Source organism: Lycium barbarum, chromosome 4 (assembly GCF_019175385.1).
Source record: "Lycium barbarum isolate Lr01 chromosome 4, ASM1917538v2, whole genome shotgun sequence".
NCBI classification, from domain to species: Eukaryota; Viridiplantae; Streptophyta; class Magnoliopsida; order Solanales; family Solanaceae; genus Lycium; species Lycium barbarum.
In genome coordinates, this window is record NC_083340.1 from 66,637,921 (window position 1) to 66,651,006 (window position 13,086).

Genomic DNA, 13,086 nt, shown 5'->3' on the forward strand with positions numbered 1-13,086 from the left:
GGCATTGGGTTAGGCTGTGTATTGATGCAGCACGGCAGAGTTATAGCGTATGCTTCCCGGCAGCTCAAGAAGCATGAGAAGAATTATCCTACTCACGACCTGGAGCTCGCAGCGGTGATTCATGCTCTGAAGATATGGAGACACTATTTATATGGCGTTCATGTGGATATTTATACTGATCATAAGAGCCTCCAGTATATTTTCAGACAGAGAGAGCTTAATTTGCGGCAGCGGAGGTGGTTGGAGCTTCTGAAGGATTATGACGTGGATATTTTGTATCATCCGGGTAAGGCTAATGTTGTTGCGGATGCGCTCAGTCGGAAGTCCATGGGCAGTTTGGCAGACTTACGGCCGGGCAGGAGAGAGATAGCCCGTGATATTCAGCAGTTGGCCAGTCTTGGGATTCGTCTGGCCGATTCTGGAGACACCCAGATTTCTGTTCGAGGGGTTTCTGAGTCCTCCATCAGAGACGATATTAGGCGGCATCAGTTCGAGGATCCTGTCTTAGCTCGGTACAGGGACACAGCTTATGATAAGGAGAGAACCCCGTTCGAGTTTTCGCCGGACGGCACTTTATTATACAGGGGCAGGTTGTGTGTACCTGACATTGCAGGCCTTCGGCAGCAGGTTATGAGCGAGGCACATTATGCTCGCTATTCAGTCCATCCGGGGTCTACGAAGATGTATCATGACCTTCGATGTTTTTACTGGTGGGACGGTATGAAGCGGGACATTGCAGAGTTCGTCGCTCAGTGTCCTAATTGTCAGCAGGTCAAGATTGAGCACCAGAAGCCGGGAGGACTGCTACAGGAGATGGAGATTCCGACATGGAAGTGGGAGGCTATTAATATGGACTTCATTACGGGTTTGCCTCGCACTCCACGGAAGTATGACTCCATTTGGGTCGTCGTGGATAGGCTGACGAAATCAGCCCATTTTCTTCCCGTCAGGACTACTTATTCCGCCGAGGATTATGCCAGGCTCTATATTAAGGAGATTGTGAAGCTTCACGGAGTTCCTCTATCAATTATCTCTGACAGAGGCGCCCAGTTTACGGCGCATTTCTGGAGATCTTTTCAGGAGGGTCTAGGGACTCAGGTGAGCTTGAGCACAGCGTTTCATCCTCAGAGCGACGGTCAGGCCGAGCGCACTATACAGACGCTGGAGGATATGTTGCGGGCCTGCGTTATTGATTTCAGAGGCAGCTGGGACGATCACTTGCCGTTGATCGAGTTTGCATATAATAATAGTTACCATTCCAGCATCCAAATGGCTCCGTACGAGGCTTTATATGGCAGGAAGTGCAGATCGCCGGTTGGCTGGTTTGATATTGGCGAGACAGAGTTAATCAGCCCAGATATGGTCCAGCAGGCTGTGGATAAGGTGAAACTTATTCGAGAGCGACTGTTGGCAGCCCAGAGTCGACAGAAGTCATACTCGGATAGAAGGCGTCGACCGTTAGAGTTTCAGGTAGGCGATTGGGTATTTCTGAAGGTATCGCCTATGAAAGGCGTGATGCGGTTCGGCAGGAAGGGTAAGCTCAGTCCGCGTTATATTGGGCCTTATCAGATTGTTCGGAAAGCTGGGAATGTCGCCTATGAGTTAGATCTGCCATCTGATTTGGAAGCGGTGCATCCGGTGTTCCACGTCTCTATGCTTCGTAAATGCATCGGAGACCCTTCCAGAGTATTCCCTGCCGATGATATTCAGGTGACGGAGCAGTTATCGTACGAGGAGCAGCCCGTATCTATTTTGGATCGCCAGGTAAGGAGGCTCCGAAATAAAGATGTGGCCTCCGTTAAGGTACTGTGGCGGAATGATAACCGGGAGGAGATGACCTGGGAGTCGGAGGAAGAAATGAAGAAGAAATACCCTCATCTGTTCCCTATGGCCACAGGTAACCTCAAATCCCTGCTCAATTTCATTTCAAAATAAATCGTATGAAATTATATGTTGTCTGTAAGCATGAACTCCCCCAAAGTGTTCTCAAACCCTATAAGATTAATTTTACATTCGAGGACGAATGTTCTAAAGGGGGGGAGGATGTTATATCCCGTGTTTTCACACGTTTGGAAAGACTTGAATTATATTGGATTTTTGAGATATGAGGTCAAATTTGATGTTCTGTTGAACATAGGAGTTATGCATGAAAGAATAGAATCATGAAAGTGTGGGACAAGGCTAAGGGTAATTTTGGAATTTTGGAAATTAGTTTCGGGAATTACAAAATGTGATCCATAAGTTCTTGGGCTCAAAAAAAATTTAAGTGAATTGGAGCCCAACCCATTGAAGTGGCCGGCCATGGTAGGCCTTGGCCCAAGCCCAATTAATGTGGTCATGTGCAAGACATGTGACCACTAATTATAAGAGAAGACCAAGTCTTCATATTAATCCATTAGAAGCAAGAACAAGTAAGAGCAAAAAAAATAAGAGAGAGAGAGGAGGGTTTCGGGTTTGCCCTCCAAATTTAACCATCCAAAATCTTGCTTCAAAAATTCATTTCTTATTAAATTCCTACTAATTCAAGGTTCCTTTGCATCTTGGTATAGTTGGATTGGAGTGGGGAGCACTAGAATCCCCAAGGTGATCATATATTCAAGTGAAGGAGACTTGAAGAAAAGGTAAGAATTTCTACCTTGTTATTGTGTTGTTGAGCCTTATTTGTGTTGTAGTATGTGGAAATGTGCTTATTGTATGAAGAAATGGAAGTTTGCAAAGTGGGTGTGTGTGTGAGTGTGTAGCCGTATGTATATATATGATGTATAGCCACAAATGTGTTGAAATTATGTTGTATTCTAGTTATGAATGTGATGGAATTCATGTTGAGAATGAAAGTGGAATAAATTTGATTGAATGGCTAACAATAGCACTTGGTCGTGTGGTGTATGTGGTTTGAGAATAAAATGGATTGAGTTTGTTTAATGTTTTAGAGTGTTGGTATTGTGATGTTTGTAATGTGAACGACGTTAGTATGATATAAGTTTGTATTGAATTGGAAGGTAGGAACTTATGTCGTTTTAGTATGATTTTCCGTCGTTAAGGAAATGAAGTGTTTGGTTGTGAATTATGATGTTCATTGATGAATTTGGAAGTTGGAAACTAGTTATGAAATCATATGCTAAGGATTTGATGTTTTGCATAAGTTATGCTTTTGGCGGAAAAGTGTATATCAAGTGTATATCCTAAGAGAAATGATATGAGATATCTTTAGATTCATGTGGTGATGATCTTAAATGATAATGGATGTGAGATTATAATGTTAATTCGAAAATTTGGGTTGGATTGATAATTAAGTTAACTTGTGAGAAAAATTGCTAGTTGAAGGATAATTGTGCCTTTAATGTTCATTGTTGGCATTAATGTTGTTGTTTGGGTTATTGTTGATGAATTATAGCCGAGTTGAATTCTCGGGGTGCTATATGTCTAGGGGAAGTGCTGCCGAAATTTCGGTAGCCAAATTTGCATTAAATTGAGACTTTGGTAATTATGGCATACAAATGGTAAACTTGACCATTTGCAGTTTTTCGACGAAACGGGAAGTGACTTTTGGAAGGCGTTAGGAGCGTGAAAGGTATGTAAAGCAACCCTATTACTTCCCTTGGCATGCCTTTAGTGAGTTAGGGTCGGATCCGGGCCTCGAAGGACCTCGTGGCCCTCGGAATCCGCAAAGGAAATTTTCCATTTTTCCTTCAATGGAATTGAACCAATTTGGTGCCCTTTGCTTGAAATAAGGCACCTTTTCTTCAAACTACTCGAAACGTCGTCGAATGTCCGTAGAACCTTTTTAGGTGACTCCATATGGTTAAAGAACACTGTTTGAGCCCGCCGCCTTGTTTGTCCCGAGGCGGGCCCGCTAATTACGATTTTGCCCTTATGAGTCAAGGCTTCCTTTTTAAGCAAATTTTTGAAAGAAAATGTGTTGACTACCTTTAAATTATCTAAAGAATGTGGTTTAAATATTCTATCAAGCCTAATGAATTATTTTGATACCCGGTATGACTTCGGGAAAGCTATACTTCCGTAATTTATTTTGACATACGAAATGTGTTATTCTGATCCCGTTTTATTCCATTTGATTTATTCGTCTTCGATACGCTTCGTCGAGTCTTTGAAGATAATTATGACGTTTTAAAATTGCATTAGTTTCTCACTACTCTATTCGTGGATGTCCCAACGTTTCCCACACTGAGCCCGGGCCAGGATATGTTGTCAAGCGTAATCTTCTGCATTGTTCGCCGCGCCCCGAGGTGAGGGGGCAGGTATACGCGTACATGGGTCTGTGGAGTATGATGTGCCATGTCCGCCTGTTCTGATCTGATCTGTTATGGCCATTCTGATATGACATTTTATGATACGGGGCCACGCCCCCTTTTTTTGATTCCTATCTGTTGTGGCACCGATGTCGGGAGGGTGACCACGTTCTGTCTGCCGAGCCCCATGGCTGGGGCCGGATATGATATGACATATGATTTTGTACACACTCTGTCTGTTTTGAAAATATGCATATGACACTCAGGATTTTCTACTCAGTTTTCTGAATCTGTTATGATTTATACTTCTGTGATTCTGCTTTACATATTCAGTACATATTTCGTACTGACCCCCTTGCTTCGGGGGCTGCGTTTTTATGCCGCGCAGGTACAGACGACAGGTTTGCCGATCCACACGTATAGGATCCTACTACTGCTATTTTGGGGCGCTCTCTTCTTCAGAGCCCATCTTTTGGTACAGTTTGACACCTCTATCTGGATGTGTACATTATTCTGGGTATGACTGGGCCCTGTCCCGTCTTATGATTATGCTGGGTTCTGTAGAGGTCTGTGGATATATCTGCGTGGGTTCTGTACATACGTTTGGGGTATTTTGTTCTATGACGGCCTTCTCGGCCTATGTGTGCCAAGCCTACCTTTCTGTTAATTTCTGTAGTATTCACTAATGTTATTATATTATTATTCTGTTAATTTGCTAATCTGGGTATCGGGTACGTATAGGTGCCCACCTAGGGCACCGGTCACGGCCCACGGGGTTGGGTCGTGACATCCTGGTCCTGGCGGCTGGACAAAGCATAAATGCAGTTCGAAGGACCGCTAGTACCAGAAGCTCCACCACGGCCCCTGCCGCGACCCGCCGGTGCTGATGTACCCGGCCCTGTAAGGCGCATAGCCACTGACGAAGATGATGACCCGGCGGCTGATCCGGTAGGCTGTGCTGCACCACCCGAACTACCCTTATACGGGTAATCTCTCACAGAATGGCCCTGACGGCCACAAGAAAAACATGCACCGGTGGCTCTGTAGCACTCCCCAGGATGGTATCTTCCACAATAAGAACACTGAGGCCTAGGTGGCCTCGTCTGACAAGAACCCCTATCTGTCCGCGAGCCTGAAGCCCTGGAGCTCTGACCTGCTCCTGAATACCCTGGGCTATCAAATATGCGACCTGTAGGCTGTGGAGGTGCGCTCTGTGCCGGCTGGGATAGATGTCTGCTAGGCTGCTGCGGCTGCTGAGGCTGTCTGCCCCGAAAATCTCCAGAATACCCAGATGATCTAGCCCTCTTGGGCTGTCTCCGATCCTGACTCCTATCAGGCTGACGCTCCCTATGCCGGTCCTCCATGCCCTGGGCGTGCGCCTGAATCCGAGCAATATCCATGTCGGCCTGAGCAGCCAATACTAAACAGCTGTCGACAAAATAACGATCCAGCCCCATAATGTACCTGTGCATCCTGTCAGCCATAGTAGCTACCACAGCAGGTGTGTATCGGGCCAATGAGTCGAACTCCATACTGTACTCTCGAACACTGCGACCCCTCTGTCTCAGCAATAAGAATCTGTCAGCCTTGGCCCGCCGTAACTCCGGAGGCAGAAAATGGCTAAGAAAAGCCTGAGAAAAATCATCCCAAACAGCTGGGGGAGCGCCGTCGCCTCTAGATAACTCCCATGACTCGTACCAATTAGCCGCTACATCATACAACCGGTACGAAGCCAATGTGACTGACTCTGTCACGGAAGCATTAATCAACTGTAAGGTGCGCCGCATCTTCCTGATACACTCCTCAGGATCCTCCTCGGGCTTTGTCCCGAAGAACTCTGGAGGGCCACAAGTCAAGAACTCACGAGCTCTCGAATTGTCACGCCTATATGCTCGGTCACCTCCCAATCCGTGCCCCTGAACCTGTCCCGCCACAAGTCTGGTCAATAGCTGGACTGCCTCTCTCATAGTCTGATCCTCAGGTACTGGAATCTCGGGAGCTGGCGGTGGAGCCGCCCCTCGACCTGCAGCAGCTGCTGCTCCAATCTCCTCTACGTGTGGCGGTGTGGAAGAGCCCTCTGCCGGGGGCAAACTATCAGGAGCAATATGTGCATGGGCCCTGGTAACCCTCTGGGCCAGACTAGTCTCTCCCACAGCTGCTGCCTTGGCCTTTTGGGCCGCTGTCGCCTTTTTTGGAGGCATAACTGCAAATGTAACAATTCGTTAGGGAGGAGTCATCCTGATAACACAGCTCTATCGCACGATCTAAGATAGAAAGAAGGGTAGTATCCTAAATGCCCTGTAGTCTCCTGTTTATAGGTGTGGTGCACAACACACCGATAAACAAGACTCTACTAGACACGGTCTGTAGACATTCCGAGGACGAACCGCTCTGATACCACTTTTGTCACGACCCAACCCCGTAGGCCGTGACTAGTGCCCGATCTGGGCACCCGAACGCATCTATCAAATGTTATCTCAAATTGTATCAAACGCATTCTAGTATATAGCAGAAGCCGACAAGGCTTTATTTCAAATTTAGCTAATTTCCAGAAAAATTTCGGTAGAGTTTCCTTTGTTTTACGGACTATCCAATATACCCTGCATGCAGAAAATACTAACAAAGGCCACACAGGGCCAACAAACCAGCATTTAACATATGCGGACCGGCCGCCGCGACGAATGGAATCGCCCAAACACGACATATACATACATCTGTACAGAAAGACCCCAACCCACAAACATGTCCACAGACCTCTAAACAGACCGACAGAATCATATGAAGGGACAGGGCCCCGCCGTACCCATGAACGAGAATATACATATATGGAAGTGACAGACTATACCAAAAGATGGCTCTGAATAAAAGAGCGCTCCAAAATAGAAGAATAAGATCCTAAGCGGACGGATCAGCAAACCTGTCGTCGGTACCTGCACGGTATGAAAACGCAGCCCCCCGAAGAAAGGGGGTCAGTACGAAATATGTACTGAATATGTAAAGCCTAAATTACAGAAACAAAATCATAACTGGTACAGAACGTACAGAAAGTAACCAGAAGACCCAAAGTATCAGATACATATTTTCAAAACATGCAGAGTGTGTACAGAAACATATGTCATATCATATCCGGCCCCTACCAAGGGACTCGGCAGACAGAACGTGGTCACCCTCCCGACGCTGGTGCCACAAGACAGAAGAATCAGAAAAAGGGGCATAACCCCACATCATAATATGTCATATCAGATGGCCATAGTAAATCATATCAGAACAAGCGTACATGGCACAGCATACTCCACAAACCCATGTACGCGTATACCTGCCCCCTCACATCGAGGCACGGCGAACAATGCAAAGGATCACACTTGACAACATATCCTGGCCCGGGCTCAGTGTGGGAAACATTGGGGCATCCACGAATGGAGTAGTGAGAGACTAATGCAATCAAAATATCATAAATGTTTCCATAGACTCGATGAGGCATATCAAATACAAACCGATCCAATGAAGACGAAAGGAATCATAGTAAACGAGTTTCGGATATCATAATGAATTACAGAGTATAACCTTTCTAAAGTCGTTTCGAGTGGCAAAACAATTTATCAGACTTAATGGAATATTTAGAACAATGTTTGTTAGGTAATTAGAATGGTAGTCAAACATTTCTTTCAAAAACCGCTCGAAAATAGGACTTAAGTACAATAAGGGCAAAATCGGGAATAGCGGGCCCACCCCGGGACAAGCAAGGCGGTGGGCTCAAATTACATGTTTTAAGCTTATGGGGTCACCTACAAAGGTTCTACGGACGTTCTATAGCTTTCCATGGAGTTTAGAGAAAGTTTGCATAATTTCCAAGAAAGCATACCAAAAGAGTTTAATCTTACTGAAAGGAAAAGTGATATTTTCACTTGCGGATTCCGATGGGCAGAAAGTCTTTCGAGGCCCGAATCCGATTCTAATACACTTAGGCATGCCAAAAGAAGGATCGGGGTAGCTTTACATACCTTTTCAGCTTTTTAACCCTATCCAAGCTCACTCTCCGTTTCGTCGAAAATCTGCAAATGGTCGCATTTACCAATTGTAAGTTATAGATGCTACGAATTCAATTCAACTCATATTTGTCTACCGAAATTTCGGCAGCACTTCCCCTATACATATAGCATCCCCGAGAATTCAACTCGGCTCAAAACCATCAACAACAACCCAAACAACAACATCAACATCAACAACAAACATTAGAAACACAATATGGTACCACTAGTTCTACTTGCCGACATAATGCCATCATCTTCATTTCAACTTCAATTTCCAAACCAATTTCAATGATTTCACATTCATTATCAAACTAGATCATCACAACATAGTTTAGAAGCGTTTCATATCGTTTCCTCAAATTATACACACGATATGCATAATATACAAACTTTCCGTCAAAGTCATAATTCGCTCAAAACTTCTAATCTTTGGCATACATATTCATAACATGTTTCCAATTTCCAAATTCATCAACACCCATCATAATTTACAACCTAATAACTTCATTCCCATAATGTCGTAAAATCATTCTAAAACGACATAAACTTCGATGCTCCATTTCATAGCAAACTTATATCATTTTACTTTCAATTACATTACAAGCATCACAATAACACAACTAACACACTAAACAACTTAATCCATTTCCATTCCAACTCTAACATACCACACGGCCATATGCTCTCTTTATCAACTTCAACTAAATTCATTCCATTTCCAATTCCAATATGCATTTCATCACAACTACAACTAGAATATAACATGAATTCAACACATTATGGCTATACAACATGTACATACACACGGCTACACATATACATCACACACCCACTTTGCAAACTTCCCTTTTTCCATACATTTAACACATTTCTACTTACTACAACACAAACAAGACTTCACAACACAAGAATAAGGGATGAATTCTTACCTTATCCTCTAGTCCTCTTTACTTGAACAAGTGATCAAATTGAGGAACCAAGTGCTTCTTCCTCCAAGACAACTACACCAAGTTGAAGAGGCTACTCAATTTAGTAGGAAAACCACAAAAGAAAAATTTTAGGAGCAATATTTTTGGGAGTCAAATTTCCAAGCCAAACCCGAAACCCTTCTCTTCTTTCTCTCTTGTTTGCTTTGTTTCTTGTCTTCTAATTTCTTAAGTCTTCTAATGAATATAATAAGAAGACTTGGTTACATGACCAAGCACATGACCAAGTAAGTGGACTTGGATCATGGCCCTATTGGCCGGCCATGCTCCTAACTTTGGGCCTCAATTTCATTTCATTTTTTGAGCCCAATGATTTATAGTTCACGTTTTGTAATTCCCGAAACTAATTTCCAAAATTCCAACATTGCCCTTAGCCTTATCCCACACTTCCACGACACTATCCTTTCATGCGCAACTCCTATGTTCAATAAAAATCAACTATGACCTTATTTCTTACAAGTCAAGATTATTTCTAAATTTTTCCAACGTGTGAAAACACGGGATATAACAGAGAACATATTCACGGTGACACTAGATAATGCATCAGCTAATGATGCTGCAATCAGGTACTTGAAAGGGAGAATTAATGATTGGAATGGTGTCATATTGGGAAATGATTATTTACACGTTCGGTGTAATGCTCATATCTTGAATTTGATTGTAAAAGAAGGATTGAGTGAACAAAATGAGTCCATTTCTCGAGTAAGGCGTGCTGTGAAATATGTTAAGTCTTCTCCTGCAAGATCAGCTTCCTTTAAGTCATATGTTGAGAAGGTAAAACTAGACACCCATGGCCTTTTGAGTTTGGATGTTGAGACGAGGTGGAACTCTACATACTTGATGTTAAATACAGCTGTACAATTTGAAAAAGCCTTTTCAAGAATGTATATTGACGATCATAAGTACTTTAACTATTGTCTTGAATTGAGTGGAACAGCAGTGCATCCATCTTCGGAAGATTGGAAGAATGTGAAAGTCTTTCTCAAGTTTCTTGAGATTTTCTATAAAACCACTTTGAAGTTTTCGAGTACTTTGCATGTTACTTCAAATTGTTTCTTCCATGATCTTTTTAATCTTCAAAGCATAATTGTCCGGTATTCGAATTGTAGCGATTCAATTTTGACTGATATGGCTAGGAAGATGAAACTTAAGTTTGATAAATATTGGGGTGATTTTGAGGATATGAACATGTTGTTATTTGTTGCCATTGTGTTGGATCCTCGCTACAAAATAAAGTATGTGAAGTTCCTTTTTAACAATTTTTATGATCCTTTGGAGGGAAATGGAGAGTCTACTAAAGTGGTGAACACTTTAACTCGCTTGTATAATCATTATAAGAATTCTATTTCTGGGCCTTCTAGTGAAAATATTGGAGATCAAACTAGTGTGATGAGTCAAATTGGTGCAATGAATAGTTCTGATGTGTGGCAATCGCAATGGGAGAAATTTCTTGAAGATAGGAATGATGTTGATAATAAGTCTGATCTTGAAAAGTATTTGATGGATGATCTGGAGAAGATTAAGGATTTCAATATCTTGACATGGTGGAAATCTTCATCTGAAAGATATCCTATTGTCTCTAGGATTGCAAGAGATGTGCTTGCTATTCCTACATCTACTGTTGCCTTAGAATCAGCTTTTAGCACCGGTGGTCGGATACTTGATTGTTATCGAAATTCTCTATCGACAAAGACAGCTGAAGCTCTTGTTTGTTGTCAACAATGGTTGCGGTCAACATCTAAAGAATGCAACCTTGAAGACCTTTTAGAAGAAATTCAAAAACTTGAGATCGCTGAAAAAGGTAATTTTACATAATTAACTATATGAATATTTGTTTCACTTGCTGCAAATTACTATCTTAGAAAGATAATTGTTGAAACTTTGAGCTTTCTATGGTATTTTAGCTAATTGTTGCCACTTTAATACGTGTTGCTACACTTTAATATTGAGAGCTGGTTACTGGTTTTGAGCCCAAAAATATTAAATTGTAAGTTGTTTGTTGCTGGAAACTGAGCTGCTGCCGGCCTGCCGCTGCTGAACTGTGCTGCTGCCACAGTTTCAGCAGTGCAACTACCGCTGCTGAACTGTGCTGCTACCACAGTTTCAGCAGTGTTGCTGCCGCAGCGGAACTGTGCTGCTGCCACAGTTTCAGCAGTGCTGCTGCCGCTGCTGAACTGTGCTGCTGCCACTGTTTCAGCAGTGCTGCTCCCGCTGCTGAACTGCACTGCTGCCACTGTTTCACAATTTTGCTGATGCCGCTACTGATCAATGCTGTAACTGTTGTTGGTTTTCGTAATATTGTTACTCAGATTAAAACTGAAGCTACTGAATTTAGAAAAAAAAAATCCTTGTTTGTTTGGATGTATTAACATTTAGACGACTTCACTTGTGAAAGTTGAAGTTATTGAAGAACTTACTGATAAACCGATTATCCATGCCTGTGTAAAGTCCATATGAAGTACTAGGCTTCGCTGTATTTTGGATAAGCCAGACTAAGAGTTCTTCCCAATTGGATTAGTGAAGTGTGCAGGTGACCTTGAATTTATGTTTTTTGATTAGTTTCTTATTATTAGTGAGATATTGGTCCTGACAGAATATATTGTCTTTCAAGTGAACTTTCAATAGAGAACTTCAATATTAGACATTTAATGCCTAATATCGTGATTTCTTTTGCAGATTCTCCGGGCACTGTTTTGAGCATTGATTAGTTTGGAGCTTAAGCTAAGGAAGATGGTCGAAGTACTTTTGATTATATTATGGATTTTCTAGTTAGTTTAGTTTAAATATGTAATCTTTTCATTTTAATGGACAAAGTTGTTTGCATTTTGGAACCTCTGTGTGACTTGTTCTTTTGAAATTTGAAGAATGTAGAGAGAGAATATTTGAATTGTCCCGGCTAGTCATAAACCGAAAAACCGAACCAAACAGACAATAACCAAAACGGTGGTTATTATTTTACTTGGTTTGGTTATGGTTATAGACATTTAATAACCGACTAAACCGGTTTGGTTATGGTTTTAACCAATAACCGACCCAAACTGAACCATGAACACCCCTATACAAAAGATATGAGCCTTTAAATTTACTAAACTTTCGGAAAATACCTCATAAGCCATTTTCTGCAAATTTAGTATCATTCACATTAAGGAGTATTCAAATAACTTATGGAGCAAATCAAACGGAGCCTTGAATTCATAGGCAAAAGTCCCCTTTTTATATCATACAAAGAATAGATCAAGTAAGACAAACGAAGGAAGTTTCGGGACTAGTGGGCCCACCATGGGTCAAGTCGATGTGACGGACATAAATTACGTACATTAGACTCTATGGAGTCATCCATGAAAGTTTCAAAGCGATTCTATCACGTTTGTGCAAGTTATGGATGTTTGAACAGTTTTCCAACAAAACATAAGGATTATAGTTCAATTATATTGAATGAATAGTACCCAAAATCAAACTCGCATTTTTATGATCAGAATTACCCCCGAGGCTCGAATCCAAACCTAATACACCTAGGACATGTCAAGAGAAGGAAAAGGGTAGCTTTACATACCTTTTCCGCTTCCTACACGTCTCCAAAATCAAATCTCAAGTTCGCCAAAATCTACAATTTGGTCACAATTACCAAATGTTAATTGTAAGGCTTTAAGATTACAATCTCAACCAATACTTGTCTACCAAAATTTGGGAAGCATCTCCCCTATACATATAACATCCCCGAGATTTAAACTCGGCCAAAATAGCAGCAACCATACCAACAGCAATCTCAACAATATCGACAATCGGCTAGAAATGCATTCTAACATAAATAGTCTTCTT

At 42.2% G+C, this 13,086-nt stretch overlaps 1 protein-coding gene across 1 annotated transcript; it reads left to right on the forward strand.

The window, feature by feature from the left end:
* The first annotated feature begins 9,805 nt into the window (after positions 1–9,805).
* Positions 9,806–11,082, forward strand: LOC132637528 (zinc finger BED domain-containing protein RICESLEEPER 2-like). Its single transcript, XM_060354605.1, has 2 exons — positions 9,806–9,833; positions 9,938–11,082. The coding sequence occupies exons 1-2, from the start codon at positions 9,806–9,808 to the stop codon at positions 11,080–11,082; spliced, it is 1,173 nt and encodes a 390-aa protein (XP_060210588.1).
* Positions 11,083–13,086: the final 2,004 nt, after the last annotated feature.